Source organism: Puntigrus tetrazona, chromosome 12 (assembly GCF_018831695.1).
Source record: "Puntigrus tetrazona isolate hp1 chromosome 12, ASM1883169v1, whole genome shotgun sequence".
NCBI lineage: Eukaryota > Metazoa > Chordata > Actinopteri > Cypriniformes > Cyprinidae > Puntigrus > Puntigrus tetrazona.
Window position 1 is genome coordinate 15,307,210 of NC_056710.1, and position 20,207 is coordinate 15,327,416.

Here is a 20,207-nt window from a genome sequence, read left to right on the forward strand (position 1 = left end):
GCAACTTTATTCTCAACAAATAGACAGTCAGCCTTGTACAAGCGGACTCTGCCATATAATGATAAATCCCGTTGCAGCCAGAAATTCAGAATATTTCTATGTTCGGAATTTGTATAACTTCTTTTGCTGGAATGATGTAATCAACGGTGTTATTATTCACACTTGTAGTATTTACACGCAGGCACCGATGAAGACGGCTAACGGGGTCTTTCGTAACTCAAAAGTAATCCAGCATGTCCTCCGGCGGTCTGTCACTTTCCGCAGGATCCGTTATTTTACTTCATTTGTCTGGAAACGAGCTACACAAAAATACTGAAGAGTATCTTGTTGTAACTTGTTTACGTATGGCTGCGTGAGAAACGTTGCACTTTCAGAGTTTTATACTGTCTTCAAAAGACACAGAGAAGATCTTTTTTCCAATTTTGGAAAGATGTCAGTGAAATTATGAAGTATGAGTGTAGGTAAGTATCAGATCAAAATATATGATGGTTGATTTGTCCGTTTTTGTATCTCGTTCTTTTATTATTGTTTTTAGGATTATGTATAATCAAAATTGGACATTTAAGGCCATTCTAAATGCCAGTGTACTACTGAAAGTTGACCAAATTACCTTCTAGCTGTTATACAGATATTTAAAATCTACAGCTATTTAATAGATAAAGGAATTACACCACACAACACGGAAAACAGCGCATAAGATGTATCTTCTGAGAGAAATACATGAAATTATTCAGGTGCTTACTTTTTACTTTTGCTCCAGTCCTGTAATATCTGACAATTCTTTGATTTGTTCCCCCATTTAGAAGAATGTCCATATTGTGGAAAGCCCTATAAGCGGCTGAAAACCCACCTCCCTCACTGTAAAAGGGCACCAGTTCCACAGCCCGATAAAAGCTTTCAGGCACCCAAAGAACCGAGTTCAACCACTTTCAGTCAGAAGATCCATAAAAAAACAGCAGCAACAAAAATAAATAACGCCATATCTGATGAAACACTAACCTCCAAAAGAAGAAGGAAAGTAGATAATCGCAATGCAGACCTTCTTCTCACAGCTACTGAGGTCAAAGTCCCATCAGCTGAAACTCTGAACATGGAGAGAACTAAAGGCAAATGGCTGGCTAAAAGACAGAAGGAACTTGAGAGATTACAGCTGTTAGTGCCAGTCTCAAAGAAGCCAAGCAACCCTACCTCATTATCCGACAATGAAAGAGATAAAAGCTTTTGCGAGATCTCCAAAGGACCAAATCAGGGAACATCTCAAAGTAATGGAAAAAGTACTAAAGGCAAAAAGAAACCAAAGATGGTGCCATTATCAGAGCAGCTGTCCATCACCAAGAGTAAAATCAATACCCCTGGATTTGTTCCAGCCATTCTGAAAAACTCTAACCTCCCATCTGAGTGCGCTGTGCAACACGAAAATCCAAAACTCAAAATAAAAGTTAACTTCTTGGAGGAGCTTGAAAGACTTAAGAGTCAGAACAAGGATTTTGAAGCTCATACTTTCTTTTCAACCAAGACTTCAGTATGGGACCACATCGGTGACAGTTTGTATCGCAAGAGGTCTTATAATCTGTCTGTGCCTTATCCTATTCTGAAAACATCTAAAGATACTTCAACAGAGACCAAGAAGGTTTCTGATGTGCATCAATCAAACAAACCTGAAACAGCAGTTACCAAGTTTGTCATTCCAGCCTCATCCACTTCATCTGGAAAGGTCGTTTATCAACCTGCAGAAGACATCCTAAATTCAAGAATTCAAGATGTCAGAAGTCTGCCATGGAGTCCAAAGATAGCGACTGCTTACAATAGAATACAGTTCTCCACAGAACCCTTAGGCAGCTATACTAATGAAAGCATTTTGATAAAAGATCAGTCTGCTGGACCAGCGAATCAAATTGAAGGTAATGTATGATTTATGTATGATGGTTCCTTCTTTATGTAGTTGCTTCTAAGCAAACAGGCATGCACTTTAATGCTTGTATCTAGTATCTTTTGCGACCTTGACTCATGTGGATAGTTAAAACAATTGTACAGTGCTTCCAAAAGTTTTTTTTCTCCCAAGATTGGCAAGTAGGTTTTTATTCTACCATTATGAGACATCAAAGACTGTCTGTTTAGGACTATTATTGTATCAAAATATATCGGTGAGATTATTAGACTATTTGTATGTGAACATCAGGCATACAGTAAATGAGCTACACTTTCATCAACTTGCCGTTAAAGGGCTGTTGGTTTAAGGTATTGAAAATATTATTATATGAACCACTTCCTCTCCTTATTCCTCCTATTGCTATTATATTCTTTCATGTAAATGTCCACGGGAAGTTCCACATCCTCATGGCGCTTCCACGCCATTTTTCCTGACATGTACAAGTTTCTCACGTCGATTCAAAACAAAAAGAGATCGCTTAAATGATATAATATGCTTTGTTCACGTAGTGCCTGTAGTGCAGCGGAAACTTGGAGATGTCAGACTTAACGAATTCGGCGTCTGGCTCGGTGTTCGAACTCCTGCGTCACCCAGAGAGATCGTGAGCATGCTGAAGCAAGGTTTGTCCCTTAACAATCACAATACAGCATAACATAGCATTTGGTCTGGTGTGTTTGATTTTCTTGGTTGTACGTGATCAGGATGGCAGTGGTACTACAGCAAGTATATTGATGTTCGGAGAGGAGGAATCGGTGGGATATCCATGCTGTTAACTGGATACTGTGTCTTGTGTTACATGTGGAACTACCCACATCTCAGTGAGTCTGAATTAATGCCTTCTACACACATCCCGTAATCATGGACACTCATAAATAAAATGTCTGGTTTCACTCTGTTTCTCAGAGAAAGAACGATGGAGGAAGTACCATTAGGGACGTTTGGTGGTCTTCATAATTGTAGCACACTTTGGAGAAGGAGCAGCTTTGTGTTCAGGGAAATGAGGGCATAATAAGCTTAATTATTAATTAGGCAAGATTATAAGACCAGCAACTAGTAGTTCAACTACAATATTAGGTTTGCTTGTATTTTTTGTTGGAATTATTATCATGAATTTTCTGGGAACATGTATAATAGTTATTTATCTTAAATATTTTTGAATGTGCATTATCTGTAAACAAAGAGAATGTTTTAAGATAAACCTATATTTGTATTACAATTGTACTAACAAGTTTTCATATTGTTATTGTTTAAAATCAATAAATTATATAATGAATCTAATCTCATCTGATAAATGATGATAAATATTCCTGTCATATGTTTTGTTACTTATTAGATGATCATCCTTTATTTTGCTAACTTATACGTAATGTTAATGCACATCAATATCTATAATTCATCAAAAATGAAGACATTACAAAATATTGTCTGTATTCAAAATGAATTTAATATTTATCTTTGCTGTTGTAATGAACACTCACAAAAACAACAAATCATGAACTGACCACATACAGTATGACGTGAACACATACCTAACATAATAAAAATAACTTTTTGTTTTACATTCTTTTTCTTTACAAAAAGTATAAATATTTTGTGTTTCATGTTTTTATTTTTTGTAATACAAACATTACAAATCAAGTTTTGGGTGATGCAGAAAATAAACCGATAAAAGCAACTTTTACCATGGGGTTTTGCGATTAACTGAAGGCCACACTCGCACAACAAAAAGCAGTAAAAACAAATGATAGACTATTTAAACTAGTTTTCACTCGCTCTCTCCTAAGGCAAAGAAGCCCTTCGAAGTGAAGGTCTTTCAGAATGCTCTCCAACACTGACCGCAAGAGCTCAGATCAGAAAGAAGAATATTTCACCTTTTTTTGTCTGTCTGTCTGTCATTTTTGGTTGAGTTGCTGGGAAAGACAGTGGAGTTTAGTGTTAATGATGCAAAAACAATGGGATGACGTGTATAGATGGAAACAAGCAACCTTCCCTTCGGCTCTGGAATGGATGCTAATGGAAACACAGACTTGTGAAAATGTCCACACACTCGCAGTGCCTCTACTCTGGTCAGTTTTTATAATAGTCTTGGTCTTATTCCCACCGTTGAAGCTCCCAAGCCTTGTAATGGCACAGTTAATATATGATCTAAACTACAAAATACAACTAAATGCTAATAGTCTCCGCTTCAGAAATTATTTCTCAAAACTAGAAATGTGGACCTGTCCTACTCCAACCAAACGACATTATTTCAGTTAACAGCCATCTAACGCCACTAATTAGATAATCGTAGTGAATGAAAACCTGATATGTTTTAACTGCACTACTGCTGCTTTTACCACTTGATAACTCATAGAAGAAAAGTGATCTGCTAAGGGGCTGTAAAGAGTGGTGAGCATGGCTATTTGTGAAGTACAAGGTCATTTCCACATGTGCAAATAGAAGCTGCCACTAGAGGCAAAAACTGCAAACCGACCGCCAAGACTACAGCCTGACCAGCAGGGGACTCAACGCACAGGGGAAAATGAAAAGTGGGTGAATCTCACAGAAAAATCAAAGGAAAGAAATACAACATCATATTTGCTCAGAGAAATCAAGCCTATTGTGGACCACTGATATTATTTCACGACTATTAAGCACATTTTCAAACAATTTTTATTAATGCAAAAATGCATTTTAATTATAATTATGTTAATGTGAGAAAAAAAAACATTTCAATCATAATATACCAACACATAATATTGTTGCAAAGCCTTTAATTCATGCTTATTTAAACTAAATATAAACTATATTAAAAAAGCTTTAAAGATTTTTTTAAAAAGTAATAAAAATTTGATTTACATTAAGTAATCAATTTGTGGTTAAAAATTTCCTGGATTGCCAAAAAAAAAAAAAAAAAAAAAAATATATATATATATATATATATATATATATATATATATATATATATTACTGATCCTAAAATAGTTTTCATTTCTTTTTGCATAATATTACTTATTTTTTTTATTTCCTTGGTTTTTATGAGATTCACCCATGCAAGCTATAGAGACGCTAACTTAAGGTACAAAACATCTAATATTTTCTCCAGGCAAGGAGCAGCACAGATTTTACGAGAAAAAAATGTATAATGCATCAATTCAAAAAATGAATTAAAACAAACAAAAGAAAGATAAACATAATGTAACATTGTACCCTCAATCTGAGGTCTAAACTTTCCCCTGCACAACATCACACAAGTGAGTTTTGTCTCTGTGGAGGGGTCACATACCTGTAAGGTACAAAAAAAAAGTTAACCCAAAAAAAAAAAGCACAACCAATGCTCAAAAACTATTAAATGCGCAGGTGTGTTTGTGTGCGTCACTTGGTCAATGTCTACTGCAACGATACAACATGTGATGAGACAACCATACAACCTTAAGTGCAGACAGACTATTAGTCTAAGTGTCTGATATTGACCGATAAGCTACAAATATCAATGTCTACTCATGACATTTCAAACATCACACTTACTGCTTGATTGTGTGTGCATATATTGATGTGTGTGTGTGTGTGTGTGTGTGTTTCGTTGCAAGTGTATCCTGTAAAGCATTGTCAAAAAGGCTGTCTCATGTAAACTTCTCTAGAACAACAGGCACAGTATTAGAGTATCACCATCACCAGATTCACCTTCCTGTTCCTCGACATCATCAGAGCCGCTGTATGCATTTAAACCCGTGATAATGCCAATGTACGTCCGTTTAGCTCGCACACAAATGGCATGAAATGAGATTAACATGGAACAAACATGAATATGGCACTGTCTAACATTCTAAGATGCTATTCACGGCAGCCTCAAGCACAGAGTCAGTGTCGGCCAATGGGGCGTGACTATGATCCAAGGGAAGCTGATGTTCATGACCCTGCCCCAGGTTCGAAGGGTAGCCTGCTTGGGCGGAGCTATGCTGTGATTGGCTGGGAGACGTAGGGTAGTGAGCATGTTGACTGTTGCTGCTGATTAGGTTGTTGAATTTCTTTTTTTTTAGGTCCAGGATGCACTTGATGGGAGTTCTTCTGTGCTCCTCAATTCCTTGTTGTTGAGGTTCTGTCCTATAAGCAGGTTCTGTGTGGCTGTTCATATCCTGCTCATCTCTTCCTGTGTGACTTGTGGAATGCTTTGGGGACGTCTTCATTATGCTAGGATTGCCCTCATGGGTGGTGGGCGTCAAAACTTCTGTACTTCGGATCTTCAGTTTAGGGCCACAGCAAAAGTCTTCCAGGAAGCCATCTGAGAGCGCGATGTAGCAAAATATCAAAAACAAAGACAATCAAGCAAAAATTGCATTGCAACGTTTAAATACAATACAATACCTTACAATTACTACAGAAATGGCACCAATTTGCCCAACCATCTTCACATTATGCTCTTTTTTTTATTACTGAAATGTAATTTTTACATTTTAAAATATTTTTTCATTATTATTTTACATGATGTTATTTGGCAATTATATATAATTACGTTACTTTGCATAACATAACTGATATGATTCATTCCATGCTGTGAAATTAATCAAAAAAATTAAGCACAACATATGTAAAATGTTTTACTCAGGTTTTAATAACAATGACAGACAATGAAAATTAATAAATTCAATAAAGCTTCCGTCTCTTACCTGGATCCACTAGTACCAAACGTTTGTCTTGGGTCAAGTTGCCCCGTTCCTCTTGATTAAAAGTCCTGTCAATCATCACCATTTCTGAGGAAGGGCTGGACCTCTGAAAGAACAGGAAGCAGTGTTTGGTTTTGCAATAACATGATTAATATTAGACTACATACAAATAATGCTAAGAGGTCTTTTGTACGTTATTTGAAGTGATGTGTTCCAAACATACCTCTGCCTCCACCATAAGTAAGCGCCTGTATTTGTTCACCATGGCCTGCGTTCTGTTTAACACTTGTATGGCAACTGCCTCAAACTCCTCATCAACTGACAAGTCAAAAACAGCTATCAGAACCTAGGTCCCATTCAGTAAATACTTAATCTGTGGTTAAATATTAAATATGTTGAGGAAATGTTGAAAATGCACCTTTGGTGAAGTCTTCATCTTGTGGTGGAGAGCCTTGGAAAACATGATAGGGCAGTAATCTGTCTATGACATCATTAAATGAAGTGAAGTGCGTCCGCTCAGAAGACATGACTTTAACGTGATCTCGTCTTAACTGCTGGAGGACCCTGTAAAATGTGTTACAATCATTATTTTTACTTTTTGTTGATACTAGTGGGGCAGAAAACACCAACTGTACAAGATGTAGAATTAAATTTGGGTGCTCACATTTCTCCTCTAGTAAGTTGTTGAGCTGCAGGTCGCTCCGGTGTGAGAGGCAATTCCTGACTGGCAGGAGTGAGTGTTTTCACAGCTATGATTTATAAAATAAAGAAAAAAAATATTAGGCAGCATGACGGTTTTCAACATTGATAATAACAAGAAATGTTTCTTGACAACCAAATCAGCATATTACACTGATTTCTAAGGATTGTGTTATACTGAAAAGGAGTAATGGCTGCTTAAAATTTAGCTTTGCTATCACAGGAATAAATTATATATTAAAATATAATTAAACATTTAAGTAGCATGCTTCAAAAACATGAAAGAAAAATCTTAATGCACCCAGTTTTGAGCAGTATTGTTTGTAAATAGTCATATATAATATATATTATGCATGTATTAATGAATTAATAGATTAGTTTTCATTAAAATTAGTCACTAATAGAAACACTAACCTTTGGTACCAAGAAGATTAACTAATTGTGTTTGCCCTCTTTGTGTTGCTGCTGTGTTGTCCTACGAAATTGAAAAAAAAAACATTCAAATGTGATGAAATGTTAACACTTTGAACAGGCAAACAAAGTTGCAATAAAAAAAGAATATGAGGATTAATTAATCCAAATATGTTTCACCTGGTTTAAAGAAACTTGGAACTCCTGAATGCCAGAAGTAGCTGGAACGTTCTGGGCTACAGGCATAAGGAGGTGCTGTCCTGGGGTCACAGATAACTGTTGACAAACCTGTGGGCCTTGGACACCAGAACTGACCATGGTGAGGTGTCCCGAAGCCTGTGACGTCTGTACAGGTGTTGGGCTAGGTGACGCACTGGCAGTCCAGACTTTGGCCGTGGCACCAGGTCTTTGAGACACCTGCACAACAGGTGTTGGTGAAGCTTGGCCTATTTGACCTCCAGCAACCAAACCTTGATTGACTATCAGCTGCCCTCCAGTTGAAAAGTTCTGCCCAGCAATAAGCTGTACTGTTGTGTTTTGATTAGTAAGGATGGAGTAAGTGGTGGTGCTCATTGACGACGGGTCAGCCACTTGAGTGTTTGTTTGCAACACCTGCCCATTCACAGCCTGGAAGCCGTGAACTGTAGTACCAGGTGTGAGAGCAATAGAAGTGGGTAGCAAAAACTGCCCTTGAGGCAGATTGGACTGGGACTGTGGTTGCGCTTGTTGCCCCAGAGGTGAATGCATTACAATGCTGCTGGCAGGATTGACCACTTTCACCTGTTGAGCAGACTGAGGAGAGCTGCTGGCTGTGTAGGGACTACTGACTATATTCGCAGTAGTTGTGGTGCTTGGTTGAAGCCCAATGTTGCTGATATTGTATACAGTTTGTCCCCCTGTCTGTAAGGGTTTAGGCTGAATGGGTCTGATCAATGTCTGTTGCATAGGGCCTCTCTGGATGATAATATTCTGAACTGGTATCGTCCCTTTATTGAAGGACATTGACACCTGATTAGCTGTGGAAGGGGTGAACATGGTACCTTGTCCACTGTTGTTTGTTACAACATTTCCGCTCGGCCTCAAAAGGATCTGAGGCTGTTCCAAACTGTTGATAGTCATCATGGAGGAGGCACTGCCATTGAAGGATCCCACTACCTGGATGTGTCCAGCAGGGCCGTTTGGCAAAGGTAGCTGGGGAACCTGCTGGATAAAAGCCTGAGGTTGTGACACCACACCAGGACCTGCGATACCTCCAAACCCTCCAGAGACCAGCTGCTGAGGGAAAGCGGAAGCTGTTGGAATGAGAGATGGCTGGGAGTCCAAAAGGGCTTCTTGAGCCAATGTCTGCTCTGTGATATCTGCTTCCAGCAATGACTTCTGAAGGATGTCGAAGGGTTGGTCCTCGCCCCCAAGATCGACCCCATCTTGTGAGGTTCCACTGTCGAGGTCATCCTCGATGAACGGAAGGCTGTTTGAGAGCTGAAGCTCAGCTCCACCAGCCTCCCCAAATTCTCCCAAATGATTGTGGTCATCTTTGAGTCCTTCGTTGGAGCCACCCTGCAAAGAAAACCATATTATTTATTGTTTAGATGCTCTTTCTAAAATCCATTCTATATACCTATACAACAATTTTGGTAACGTTCAAGTATTTTATTTTAACTATGTTTGAAAAGGAGTTTTTGAGATTCTTTGTATATATACATTCCAGTAGATATGAGCTTGTCTTTCCTTGATAGGAACCTTGTCTATACTCACTGTGTCACTAGTGAAGAACGAACTGGCCGACCCAAATGCTGCATTATTCACATCGTCTTCTCCAATCTGTTTGAATGTTAAATAAAGTTGTTAATAACCTTTTAATATGAAACACAAATGTCATATAGTCTAAGCTTACTTACAGATTTACTATTTGAACCATGAAGATACTCATTCAAAGCTTGCACATCTCTATTGGGGAAAAAAAAAACAGTTCATGAAAACACTTCTGTTATGTTTGATGCCTTAAGACATTTCTTAAAGCGTGCCTATAGCTCTTTAAACTATATTCATCAAATTGTAATGCTGCTTACCCTATAAAATCCAGAAGACGGCGGTCGTCTTCATCATCCATGACACCTGTAACACAGTAATTACAGATTTTTCAATGGACTGAGCAAAGTACAGGTTCCTTAAATTTTAGCTCAGCCCTTACTTTGGCCACACTTGTTCTTGTTCCCGAATACACCCGATGAATCCAATAAATGTAACATGTATAATGTTCTAAACAAAATCACAAGTGTGTAATCTGACAAAACCATAGTTTGTTAATGAACGTTCTCAGGTATATTTCGTAATTTCAAACATAGGCTGTGAATTACTATATAATATTACATTCGGGTACAATGATATATTTAATATAACAATAGACAATACTGATATTTTGCCAGGCTTTTGAAAAATCTCCATAACAATGTAAACACAAACGTGCGACAAACACAAGTGAATTAATAAAAATTACACATTTAAGTAGTTCATGATGTGGAACCCATCATTCTATTTTCAAAGAAGAATAAATATAAATCCAAAACATGGCACGTTACTAATTTTCTCAGTGTACTAACCAGTAATAAACTGTTTGACATTCCACCAAACACATAAACAGTAACGTTAGAAAGGTAAAACTGTCCAATACACATTGTATTAAAAAAAAATTGGGTATGATGTCTGCGTTAAAAAATACACAAGACAATTGTGTGACAAAAAGAATGGCTGTACTCTGCTGCAGCCCGTAGAGACTTCAAAATGGCGGCTGGTGATTGAAACTGCGCCACTGCTCGCTACAGCCGACAGACAAAGGACATTGTGACACAGAGTACTTGTGCAGTGGTATAATGCTACTCGACATTAATTTCACATCATATTTATTTGTAAAGTTGCCATAGGAATGTGAACAACTTGACAATTCATGTGTGGAAATGTGACAAAGGAAGCGACGTGGGGGATGGGTGGACCATGTTTGGCCAGTTTGATTGTTCACTTACGTTTCACAAGCGTCTGTTAATGTTTTATAACACGCTTATGGTTAAAAGGCTAGTGAGGGAACGAAACTCGTCGTCTGTGTGTGTGTGTGTGTTTTAAGTGATTGCATGTTTGAACAGCATTCGATGTTTCTGCGTCGTCTCTTTTGTGTCAAAACAAACAACGACGTGTTAAAAACAGCTTAACGAATTTGCAGAAATCCAAGATCGCGAGCGTTCGCGTTTATTTGGTAGTTTAACGGCATACAAACACGAACAGAAAACGCAAACTAAATGATCGAAGAGTCCACGAATGAATGGATTCGAACAAATGATAAGATTGGTCAGTAATAAGATATTACGTATGCTATTTATATTCGAAACTCTAAACATTTTCTTACTTAGCAATACAAAGCTAGCAATATCCGTGTATCCAATTTGGACGAAGAAAAAAAGCATGACAGATAAATTCGGCCCTTTTACATCTCCTCGATAAACAACTTCAAAAAAATCGTTCTTATACATGCAAGTGCGGGTTTTATAAACTAAACGACGTGCTAAACGTGAGAGATATATTTTAACACTTGTATTCGTTTAAGCTGTGGTCAAGTTAGCAAGCCAAATGAGGGAGGAGATGAATTATTTTTTTCTTCCTCTGTAACAGAAAAAAAATATCTATCCTCTTTGCCTGTTAAGTCAAAGGGGCGGAAAAGAGACACGTAGAAAACCAGCTACCCCTCAAAATACACAGTAAAACCCTGTTGAAGCAAGGCGACGCATTTTACTGATTCACTTGTCAAACGATGGCAGGGAGGACTATAAAGGCTCTCCATGGCGCAAGGGCAGGACGCACAGAACCCGCCTTAATCTCGCCGAAAGTAACAGCTAAAAACACACAGGGACTTTGTCCATAAATAGACCGAGGCTGGAGAGGCTCGTTTTGTCGCAAACGCTCTCCTAAAAGCGCGTTTGCGCGTCGGTGACAGCCGAGGAGCGCGAGCGGGACGGGCGCGCGAAGAAACGCGTTTTCGGCGTCGGACGGCTCGTTTCACACCGGCGCGGACGTCGAAGGTTTTGCGGATCACCGGGCGAGTCCTAAGCGCTCCCTTCGTGCTCGGAGTTGTTGATGGCCTTCCTGACGTTGTGGACGTTCGCCCCCCCACCTAACGTTATTAAGAAACGGCTGAATTCGCCGAGCAAAAACCGAGCGGAGAACAAATCGTTGGCGAAGCATAAATATTTATTTGAATTTGCATCACATAAAGACGACTTGAATAAGAGGCAAACCCTTACTCCTGTCTCACTCCTCTTGAAACCCAATATCTCCATTTGGCAACTTTTAATTTGCTCCCCCTCCTCCTCCTCCTCCTCCTTCTTCTTCTTTCTCCCTCTCCCACTCATATATTTTTCCCTCACTGTCCTTGCTGCTCAGTCTCAGATAGATTTTTCTCTCTCCACGCTTGCTCTTCCCTCCCCGAAGGAAGGGGAGGAAGGAGGTTGTGTGTGTTTTTTCCTTGAAATTTTTATCACAAAATTATAATACACTCAAAGGGGAAACTCACCGTCATGAAAAAGCAGTGCCGTGTCCACGGGGTTTCCTCGCCATCTCTGCACGGGCCGGTGGAGCAGTGCGGCTCCAGCAGAAGGCAGCATCACTACATAGTGCACTACACTCCGTAGGGCTCTTTACTTGAACGAAAATGGGGTTCTTAAACTCTTTCTTCGCTCTCAAGAATGTTTCTTCCGCCACTTTTGCAAAAATACTAGTTAAAGCTGCTGTTTTGATTAATCACTCCAAATGCCTGACATGAATAAATGAATAAAAATGGTGTTTGTAACAAGCGACAGGGGGCGGGGAATCCTCGACGACCACACCTTTGTGTCCTGAGATCACACATCACCCACAAGTGTCAAACCGAAGCAAATATAATGTAATAAACAATACCTCACTGTATCCTGGTCCTTTATCTGAGTATGTAAAATGTAGGGGATTGTCACAGCGAGGCTGTCGATAAATTCAAACATTAAAAACAAAACTAAAAATGTATTTTCATAACTTCAAAACGAATTAAAACTCGTCATTTTAAAACTATTTTAAGTACTAAAACCAGCTAGACAAATAACTAATTAAAAAAACAATAAAACGAGAATGAAACTAACAGCAATAGAGTAAGCTTCAAACTAAATAAAATATGAATTAAAACACAAACTTTTTGTTTACAATGCATACATTGCCCGTGTACAAAAAAAATATCTGAAAATCAATATAAATCAATAAAACATGTAAACAGTAAGGGATATAACAACAACAACAATACAGTCATCTTGCAATTCTTCAAGAAATCAATACTTGTTTTTATATACATGCTGTAAATAATACATTTCACATCAATGAAAAATCAATAAATAATGAAATATAAATAAGTATAAACAAAGTAACAAATAACTTTACTCCATAATTTAAATGATGTGTGGTAAAACAGTCACAAATTTATTATGAACGTGAACGTTTAATGCACCAATAGAACGCCGCCTTACTAACAGTACTGATTCTTAATCCAATCATCGATGAGCACACTTTGACGCGTCGTCACATGATCAACGTGCGCTCATCACGCCTGTTTTGAGAAACAACATGGCGGCAGTGGGAGTGGAAGTTAATGTGGGGTGCGATGATGGAGAAACAAACGCAGCTGTCAAAGTTCCCGAGCGTGTGTTACGAAGGGACCAAGCGAGGCTGGAGGAGGCAGAGCGCCGGAGGAACGTCAAGGAGAGCCAGACCGTGACGGAAGAAAAGAGCGATTTCTTCGCGTCCACCTTTAATGCTGAGAAGACAGCAGTCGAGGAGATGCTCTCCGGCTGCAACGATAACGACCGCGACAAAGCCGCAAAAACACTGGAAGAGGCCACTTTGAAAATTCAACAACTCCAGAAGTTTCTCAATGACAGCATTATGTTTCTAACCCAGTACGAAATAAGACAGGCGCAAGCATCCCTGCAGAAACTCCAGACCTCTCTTGCTGAGAAAAGAGATGAGGTGTTGCCTAAAAAGAAATTCGCCTTTAGATCCAGGAACACCGGAGCGAGTAAGCAGCCGGCGTCCGTTCAGCAAACAACGGATACGTCTGCATCTGATGCGGTTGGTACTGTAGTTGTGGATGCTGCTGTCTCTGTAGTCCAGTGCGGATTCTCTCATGCTGACAATCAAGTCTTAACCAAGCAAGCTGAGGAGATCCGGCAACGAGATGTTCTGTTATCCCATCTGACAAACTGTAAAGTCAGGCTTTATGGCTGTCCGAGCACCTTGCACATCAAGAACATCCGCGGCTGCGAGATCCTCTGCGGGCCGGTATCCAGCTCTGTTTTTGTAGACCAGTGCACTGACAGCACTTTAGTATTCCCCTGTCAGCAGCTGCGCACCCATAACACCACTGCCACTCAGATATATCTGCATGTGACCAGCCGGGCAATTATAGAGGACTGTCATGGGGTCCGGTTTGCTCCTTTCACGTGGACTTATCCAGGGATTCATGACCATTTCAAAGTGGCTGGGCTTGATCCAAACAGGAATAATTGGACAGAGGTGGATGATTTCAATTGGCTTGCTGCTGGCGTACCTTCACCCAACTGGACTGTCATTCCTGAGACTGAGAGAATAAGCAGTTGGGATGCTGTGTGACAAGCGTCCTAACAATAATGAACTGATTACATTATTGTTTGCTCAGTCAAAGACTCTAAAATTGCGATGCCATAAACATTTAATGTTCTAGAGTTCTTCACTTACAAATGAATCGACCCATTTAATAATCAATGCAATTAATTGAATGCCGTATAAGAGAATAATAAAGTCTGGATTTGATCATATTTGTGTTTATTTGTCATTCAGTTGTCAAGTTTATACATTTAATGACCATAATCACAAAATAAAATTATTTTTAAAAGGATAGCACCCATTTTTTTACTTGTTCTCGTATCATTCCAAATGACATCAATATAATGCAATAAAGTATTTGCCATTTTTATTTTTTTTTTGGAAGAGTAGAAAGTCAGGTTTGGCTTTGACACAAGGGCGAGTGAATGAACAGAAGTTCCATTTTTAGGTGAAATATATTTCTGATTCTGTTCAAACAATTCATAGATTGCCCTTAACCCGAAAAAAGAACTATAGTTTGTTTACAAATTTTGGAGAGCTTTCAACGAAAAAGCTCTTTGAAAATGTTGGTGCTGCTTTTGTGCATTAAATGCAAAATATGCAGTTTCATGTACTATTTTTAAGTCATACCAATAATAGCAAAACGTGGTCTATTATATTCAGGTATGAATATGAATATGAATTTCTGTAGGCTAGTAATTTTTTCGACTGTTTTGTGGGTAGAATTTGACTCAGTTAACATGCTCACAGTGGTTAACAATACTAGACTTTCTAGACTTTTAATTTAAATTTTATTTATTGGTAATTTTAATGTTAATCTAATAAATTCTAGAAAAAATCAAGTCATCTGTTAATGTTACTTCATGCACTGTGATCTAACACGAATAGTGTTTTATTAATTAATATTAACAAATTGTTAGGGTTTTGACTATCATCGGTTCCATAAATATTTCAACTTCGAGAAATGTAGAGATCCTCTTAAACAGTGGCGTGCTTGTCATGAACTCAAAGACCCTGGAAGTGGAAGTGTAGTGGTTTTAAGTCTTAGCCTCCTGGTTTTTGGTGTCTCTCTAGTTATCCCAGTCACACCATGTGATCCATCAAGCCAATCACACGACACGGCAGCAGCTTACAGATAGGCTCATCTACTGGCCAGGGATTTCTGTAAATGGGATGAGGGTGATTAGCTGGGTTTAGGATGACGTACAGTAACTTTGTGTTTAATGATTTGGATCCTTGGCTTTTGTCCTCCCTCTTGCAGATAGAGGGACACCACTATTTGCGTCAGTACCTGAGGACACTGCTGTTTTAATTATTGACATGAAAATCCATGTTTAAGATTGCGAAGATAATGTATTACAGTGGTGTTTACCTTTAGAAGAACCTGAGTTGGACTTAATCTGTTATGGGTGCGAAGATCATCATGAAAGTAGCCAACAAGTTCTCGCTTTGCTGGAATGGATTACACATTGCGCCTTGAACGTACTTTCAGCATTCAACTCCTGTAAGCGACATTGCACAGCTGTCTTTGAAGATCGCCAAACTCTTATTTTGGACTTGAACTAGTTGTTCATCATGGCTCTAATGAAGGTAAAGTTTGACCTGAAGAAACGGGTGAAGCTGGCCCAGATGCTATGGCTCATGTACTGGTTTTCCATTATGGCCGGAGTGCTGGTCTTCAGCATGGGCCTTTTCTTTAAAATTGAACTGCGCAAGAGAAGCGAACTTATGGACAACAATGAGAGTCATTTTGTGCCCAACATTCTAATTGTTGTGGGTTTTTTGGCATGTTTACTCAATGCCTGTGGGGGCAAAATCTGCTACGACTCGCTCGACTCCACCAAGTTTGTGAAATGGAAGACCATTTTGAAGCCCTTTCTCGTTTGCTGTTTGTTCTTCAACTTCCTCCTCATTGTCACAGCGGTTATGTGTTTTGCCATGCGCATTCCTTTAGAGTTCACGCTAGCTGAGGGCCTGAAAAATGGAATGAAGTACTACAAGGACACAGATACGCCAGGACGCTGCTACATGAAGAGAACTCTGGATCTCATGCAGATGGAGTTCCGCTGCTGTGGCAATAATAACTACAAAGATTGGTTCGAGATCCAGTGGGTGAGCAACCGGTACCTGGACTTCAGCTCCAAGGAAGTCAAAGAGTGAGTTTTTTGGTTTCTTAATAACGGTTGGGTGACGTCTCTCTAAAACATTCTTTTCAATTATTTTTGTTCAAGTAGTTTAGACATTTAATTTAAGACACCTAAAATAAAAAAAACTGTGTTTTTTGTAATCACTTTATTTCTATTGTTTTTTTAAACAAAGATATTTAGCAATTTACAGTAAGGGGAGGGAATGGGTGATTTGCTGGGGTCAATTTGCAGTGTAAGTGGTATCAGGCATGTTAGCCAGTTTAGATTTAGTCGCTAATCTTCTTGGATCACATTTTCTTTGCCCTCAGAGCTTACTGTCCCTTTCAATCAGTTGAATACCTGGTAGATTGGCTTGGAATAGACATTCAAATTACTAGCCAAACGTTTGTGCATTAATATCAAAGAGTTGATGTTTACCACCTAAAAAGTATTATATACTTTAGATTTTTTTAAATTTATTTAAATTGATAATGAATTAATTGTAATGAAAGTTATGATGTAGAAGTTGCTTTTTTGTGTGAACATGTTTTCAAAAAAAATCTGGCTAAGAAATGCACACATAATGAATTTTATTTTAAAATTATAATTATTATCAACTGAAGCATTCACATAGCTTTTGATAATCTTGTAAAACTATTTTTTAATGTACTGTACATAAGAGTCATACTTTTGTCATATGCATTCTAGAATCTGACATGGGAAATACGGAAGTGATAAACTAATACATTTTTGTGAACTTTTTGTCTTTAGCCGAATCAGCAGCAATGTGGATGGAAAATACCTAATGGATGGAGTTCCCTTCAGCTGCTGCAACCCTACCTCTCCACGGCCCTGCATCCAACAGCAAATAACCAACAACTCAGCTCACTACAGCTATGACCACTACACAGAAGAGCTAAACATCTGGAAACGTGGCTGCCGAGACGCTCTTGTGTCCTACTATGGTGGAATGATGAACACTATTGGGATACTTGTGCTGATGGTCACCCTCTTGCAAGTAAGATGTTTAGCGTTGAAATATCGTAATGTGCTGATCCAGGATCAGACTTTAATCACATACATTCATTGCTCTAATCTTAATGGATTGTCCTATAAAGGTCAAACTGATCTCTGATCAGTACGTAAGGTTCATTTTGTTCAGTTAGATTCTTAATACTGTAAACTCTTCAAATCCTGCCATTACAAGGTTTTTTGTTGTCTGCCCTTAAAAAGGTAAATAAAAACTACAAACTGTTTTGGCTACAGATTTGGGGGATAATTTAGTGAAGACATTAGAGGTACAATAGCTAATGCCTGTATGACATCATACCAGATTCACAGGAGCCTTGTTCCCTAAATCAATCACCTAACATGGCACTATTATAAACATATTTACATTGCTTAAAATATAATAAGATAAATTAAACATGTGATTCAGGAATCATGGGTTATTACCTATTTTTACCTAATCTAACTTCTAAAAAGATAGTTAAATAATAATAATAAAACCTAATATTTATTTTAAAAATAATACATAGAAAATAATTAAATTAAAATTATTTAAATGATACATGAAACACTTTTAAGTGACCCATAGTTTGCATAAGTTTGATTATCGCTGGAAATAATCTAAAAACACTGATTTAAATGAAATCTGCCAGGCTAAGAGATGCAGTAGCAACAGCAAGACCTTGAACTAGGTGTGGTGGAGATTAGGAGTGTGAGATGGTGTGGTGTCACTGAAGATTCACAGGGATCAAAGGTTCTAATCTGTGGGGTGGAGCTAAACCTTGCTTTCTCAGAAAAGGTGATTTCGAATCACCAACTAGAAATGTAGAACATTTCATACATTTGAAAAAAACAACAACAACAGAATCTCTCATGTTTTGCTTTAGATTGCTGTAATGATTGGACTTCAGTACGTGAACACCTCTCTGTCCACGCTGGTCAACCCAGAAGACCCTGAGAGTGAAAGCGAGGGCTGGATCCTGGAAAAAACTGTCAAAGAGACTTTCACTGACATCATGGCTAAGATGAAGGCCATGGGCAAAGGCAATCAAGTGGATGAGGGGGCAAATGAAGAGGCTGTTGCCACTGTGAGCTGAGCGAGCCCCGCCCACCAAACTTTGGCCACACCTACCTGAGGTAGAGAGCTGTGGGACGCAGCCTAAAACTGTAACTATATCACTCACACTACACAAAGTGTAGACACAGCCAATTAATGAGGAACTGGTGAAGAAAAACAAAAAACAAATACAAACTTTTGTCTGCCAGACACTTTCCTTTAATTCAATTAGTATAATAAATTTCTGTATTAAGGTGAAATTAAAAACTACATATTAATATCTAAATGATTGGCTTGTGAAGAGCGGTTTTAATTATAATGGATCAAAATTTAATTTTGCCAGCTTTGCTTCTCCTTTTGACTTTATATTTTGCTACACAAACTCTTGCAACAATTTTATAGTCCTATTTTATTTCAGATGTGAGTTGATATTCAACCTAAGAATGGCTAGTCAGGATAGTGTGAAAGATCTAAATATGGAAACTAGCCTCAGTACAGTGCGTCCTTCTATTTATTAGGAATAAACAACACCATCTGTCATATGACAGGTGTGACGAATGAAAAAAAAACAAACTCTTTTTAAATCACCTTTTAAATAAGCTAGACAGGTGTTTTTTTTTCACCTATGTGAATTTAGGTATGGAAAGTGTGCAAGTGAGAGTGCACATACTTTTGACAAATGGATGAAGAGACAAGAAGTTAGATGTTTTGTTTTATTTTAAAGTAATGCTTTATAAAAAATAAAAATAAGTTATATTTTTGAGGTACCGGGGGTGTGATTTGGGAAAGGGTATGAAAAAATGTAAATATATTTTTGTGACCTGTCTGATGATGAGCATCAGTTCAGCATCAGATAATACGTGATTTCATGAGCTCTGAAAGGAGAGGCTGATTTTGTAGGTTTAGGAGAATAGCAACATTTGAGGCCCTGATATGTGCTATGGTACAGAGGGAGAGCCAGGTACAGGGTGAGGGGATGCTTGAGAAGGCCCCTGGAGTTGAGGAGACAGCTTAAGACTGGCAGCTAAACCCTGACCTGTGACTTCTGCATTCCCACTGCTGGGAGCTCCTGTGCTTTTACATCTGCACAATTACTCCAAGAAACGTCCCAGGCCAGAGACTGAAACTCTATGCTCAAACCTGTAATTTTTTGTAATTATTTTATTTTAAAACTAACTATGTGTCTATGTAAATAGTGTAGAATTATTTAAAGAATATATTTTTCTTTTTGTAAAATACTAAGTAAGAAAAGTTGACGTTATTAGAATGGTGTTTGGTGCATAGTGTTTGTTATTGTGAATAAAACTTGTTTAAACATACAGGTTTCTATAGCCGTTTTTTTTTTTTTTTTTTTTTGCTTTCTATTGTCCAGTCATTTGCTAAAATCAAAGAGCAGTGCACTCTGGGAGCTCTATGGGAGGTTTGCCTTATCCAATAAGATCAGCAGAGAATTATGTGATTATTTCTTTCACATGGTGTTTGTCGTGCATTGGCACATGGCAGTGATTTGAATAGTGAACTTCACCATATAGACAGTTTTTGGTGTAAACGAAATAGTTAAAAATAATCTTTAAAAAAGTGGTGTACATGAAATACCTCATTAACGTGGTATGTTAATAAAATCGATGAGGTAATTTAATATAAGCCACATAACTGAAAACGGAGAGGTTCCCACACTTGACATT

General features: G+C 38.3%; 4 protein-coding genes across 7 annotated transcripts; 3 read left to right on the plus strand and 1 right to left on the minus strand.

The window, feature by feature from the left end:
- The first annotated feature begins 216 nt into the window (after positions 1 to 216).
- si:dkey-21c1.4 lies at positions 217 to 4,655 on the plus strand. Its single transcript, XM_043253599.1, has 5 exons — positions 217 to 461; positions 804 to 1,901; positions 2,440 to 2,550; positions 2,632 to 2,748; positions 2,834 to 4,655. Exons 1-5 carry the CDS (start codon positions 452 to 454, stop codon positions 2,860 to 2,862), a joined length of 1,365 nt encoding a protein of 454 aa, XP_043109534.1. The 5' UTR covers positions 217 to 451; the 3' UTR covers positions 2,863 to 4,655.
- Positions 3,518 to 12,649, minus strand: bicral (BICRA like chromatin remodeling complex associated protein). 4 transcript variants are annotated; one of them, XM_043253595.1, is made up of 11 exons: positions 12,242 to 12,649; positions 9,753 to 9,798; positions 9,582 to 9,630; positions 9,439 to 9,504; positions 7,864 to 9,240; positions 7,687 to 7,747; positions 7,238 to 7,322; positions 6,992 to 7,137; positions 6,797 to 6,891; positions 6,577 to 6,679; positions 3,518 to 6,191 (listed from the first exon to the last, which is right to left on the minus strand). In XM_043253595.1, the coding sequence occupies exons 1-11, from the start codon at positions 12,330 to 12,332 to the stop codon at positions 5,728 to 5,730; spliced, it is 2,583 nt and encodes an 860-aa protein (XP_043109530.1). In that variant the 5' UTR covers positions 12,333 to 12,649; the 3' UTR covers positions 3,518 to 5,727. The 4 variants fall into 4 exon arrangements, with proteins under 4 accessions (XP_043109530.1, XP_043109531.1, XP_043109533.1 ...); XM_043253596.1 differs by lacking the exon at positions 12,242 to 12,649 and adding an exon at positions 11,973 to 12,219; XM_043253598.1 differs by lacking the exon at positions 12,242 to 12,649 and adding an exon at positions 10,284 to 11,951.
- A 639-nt stretch (positions 12,650 to 13,288) lies between these two features.
- Positions 13,289 to 14,543, plus strand: tbcc (tubulin folding cofactor C). The gene has a single exon (XM_043253600.1). It carries the CDS (start codon positions 13,315 to 13,317, stop codon positions 14,356 to 14,358), a length of 1,044 nt encoding a protein of 347 aa, XP_043109535.1. The 5' UTR covers positions 13,289 to 13,314; the 3' UTR covers positions 14,359 to 14,543.
- A 516-nt stretch (positions 14,544 to 15,059) lies between these two features.
- prph2a (peripherin 2a (retinal degeneration, slow)) lies at positions 15,060 to 19,822 on the plus strand. Its single transcript, XM_043253413.1, has 3 exons — positions 15,060 to 16,487; positions 17,229 to 17,475; positions 18,353 to 19,822. Exons 1-3 carry the CDS (start codon positions 15,907 to 15,909, stop codon positions 18,560 to 18,562), a joined length of 1,038 nt encoding a protein of 345 aa, XP_043109348.1. The 5' UTR covers positions 15,060 to 15,906; the 3' UTR covers positions 18,563 to 19,822.
- The last annotated feature ends 385 nt before the right edge of the window (positions 19,823 to 20,207 follow it).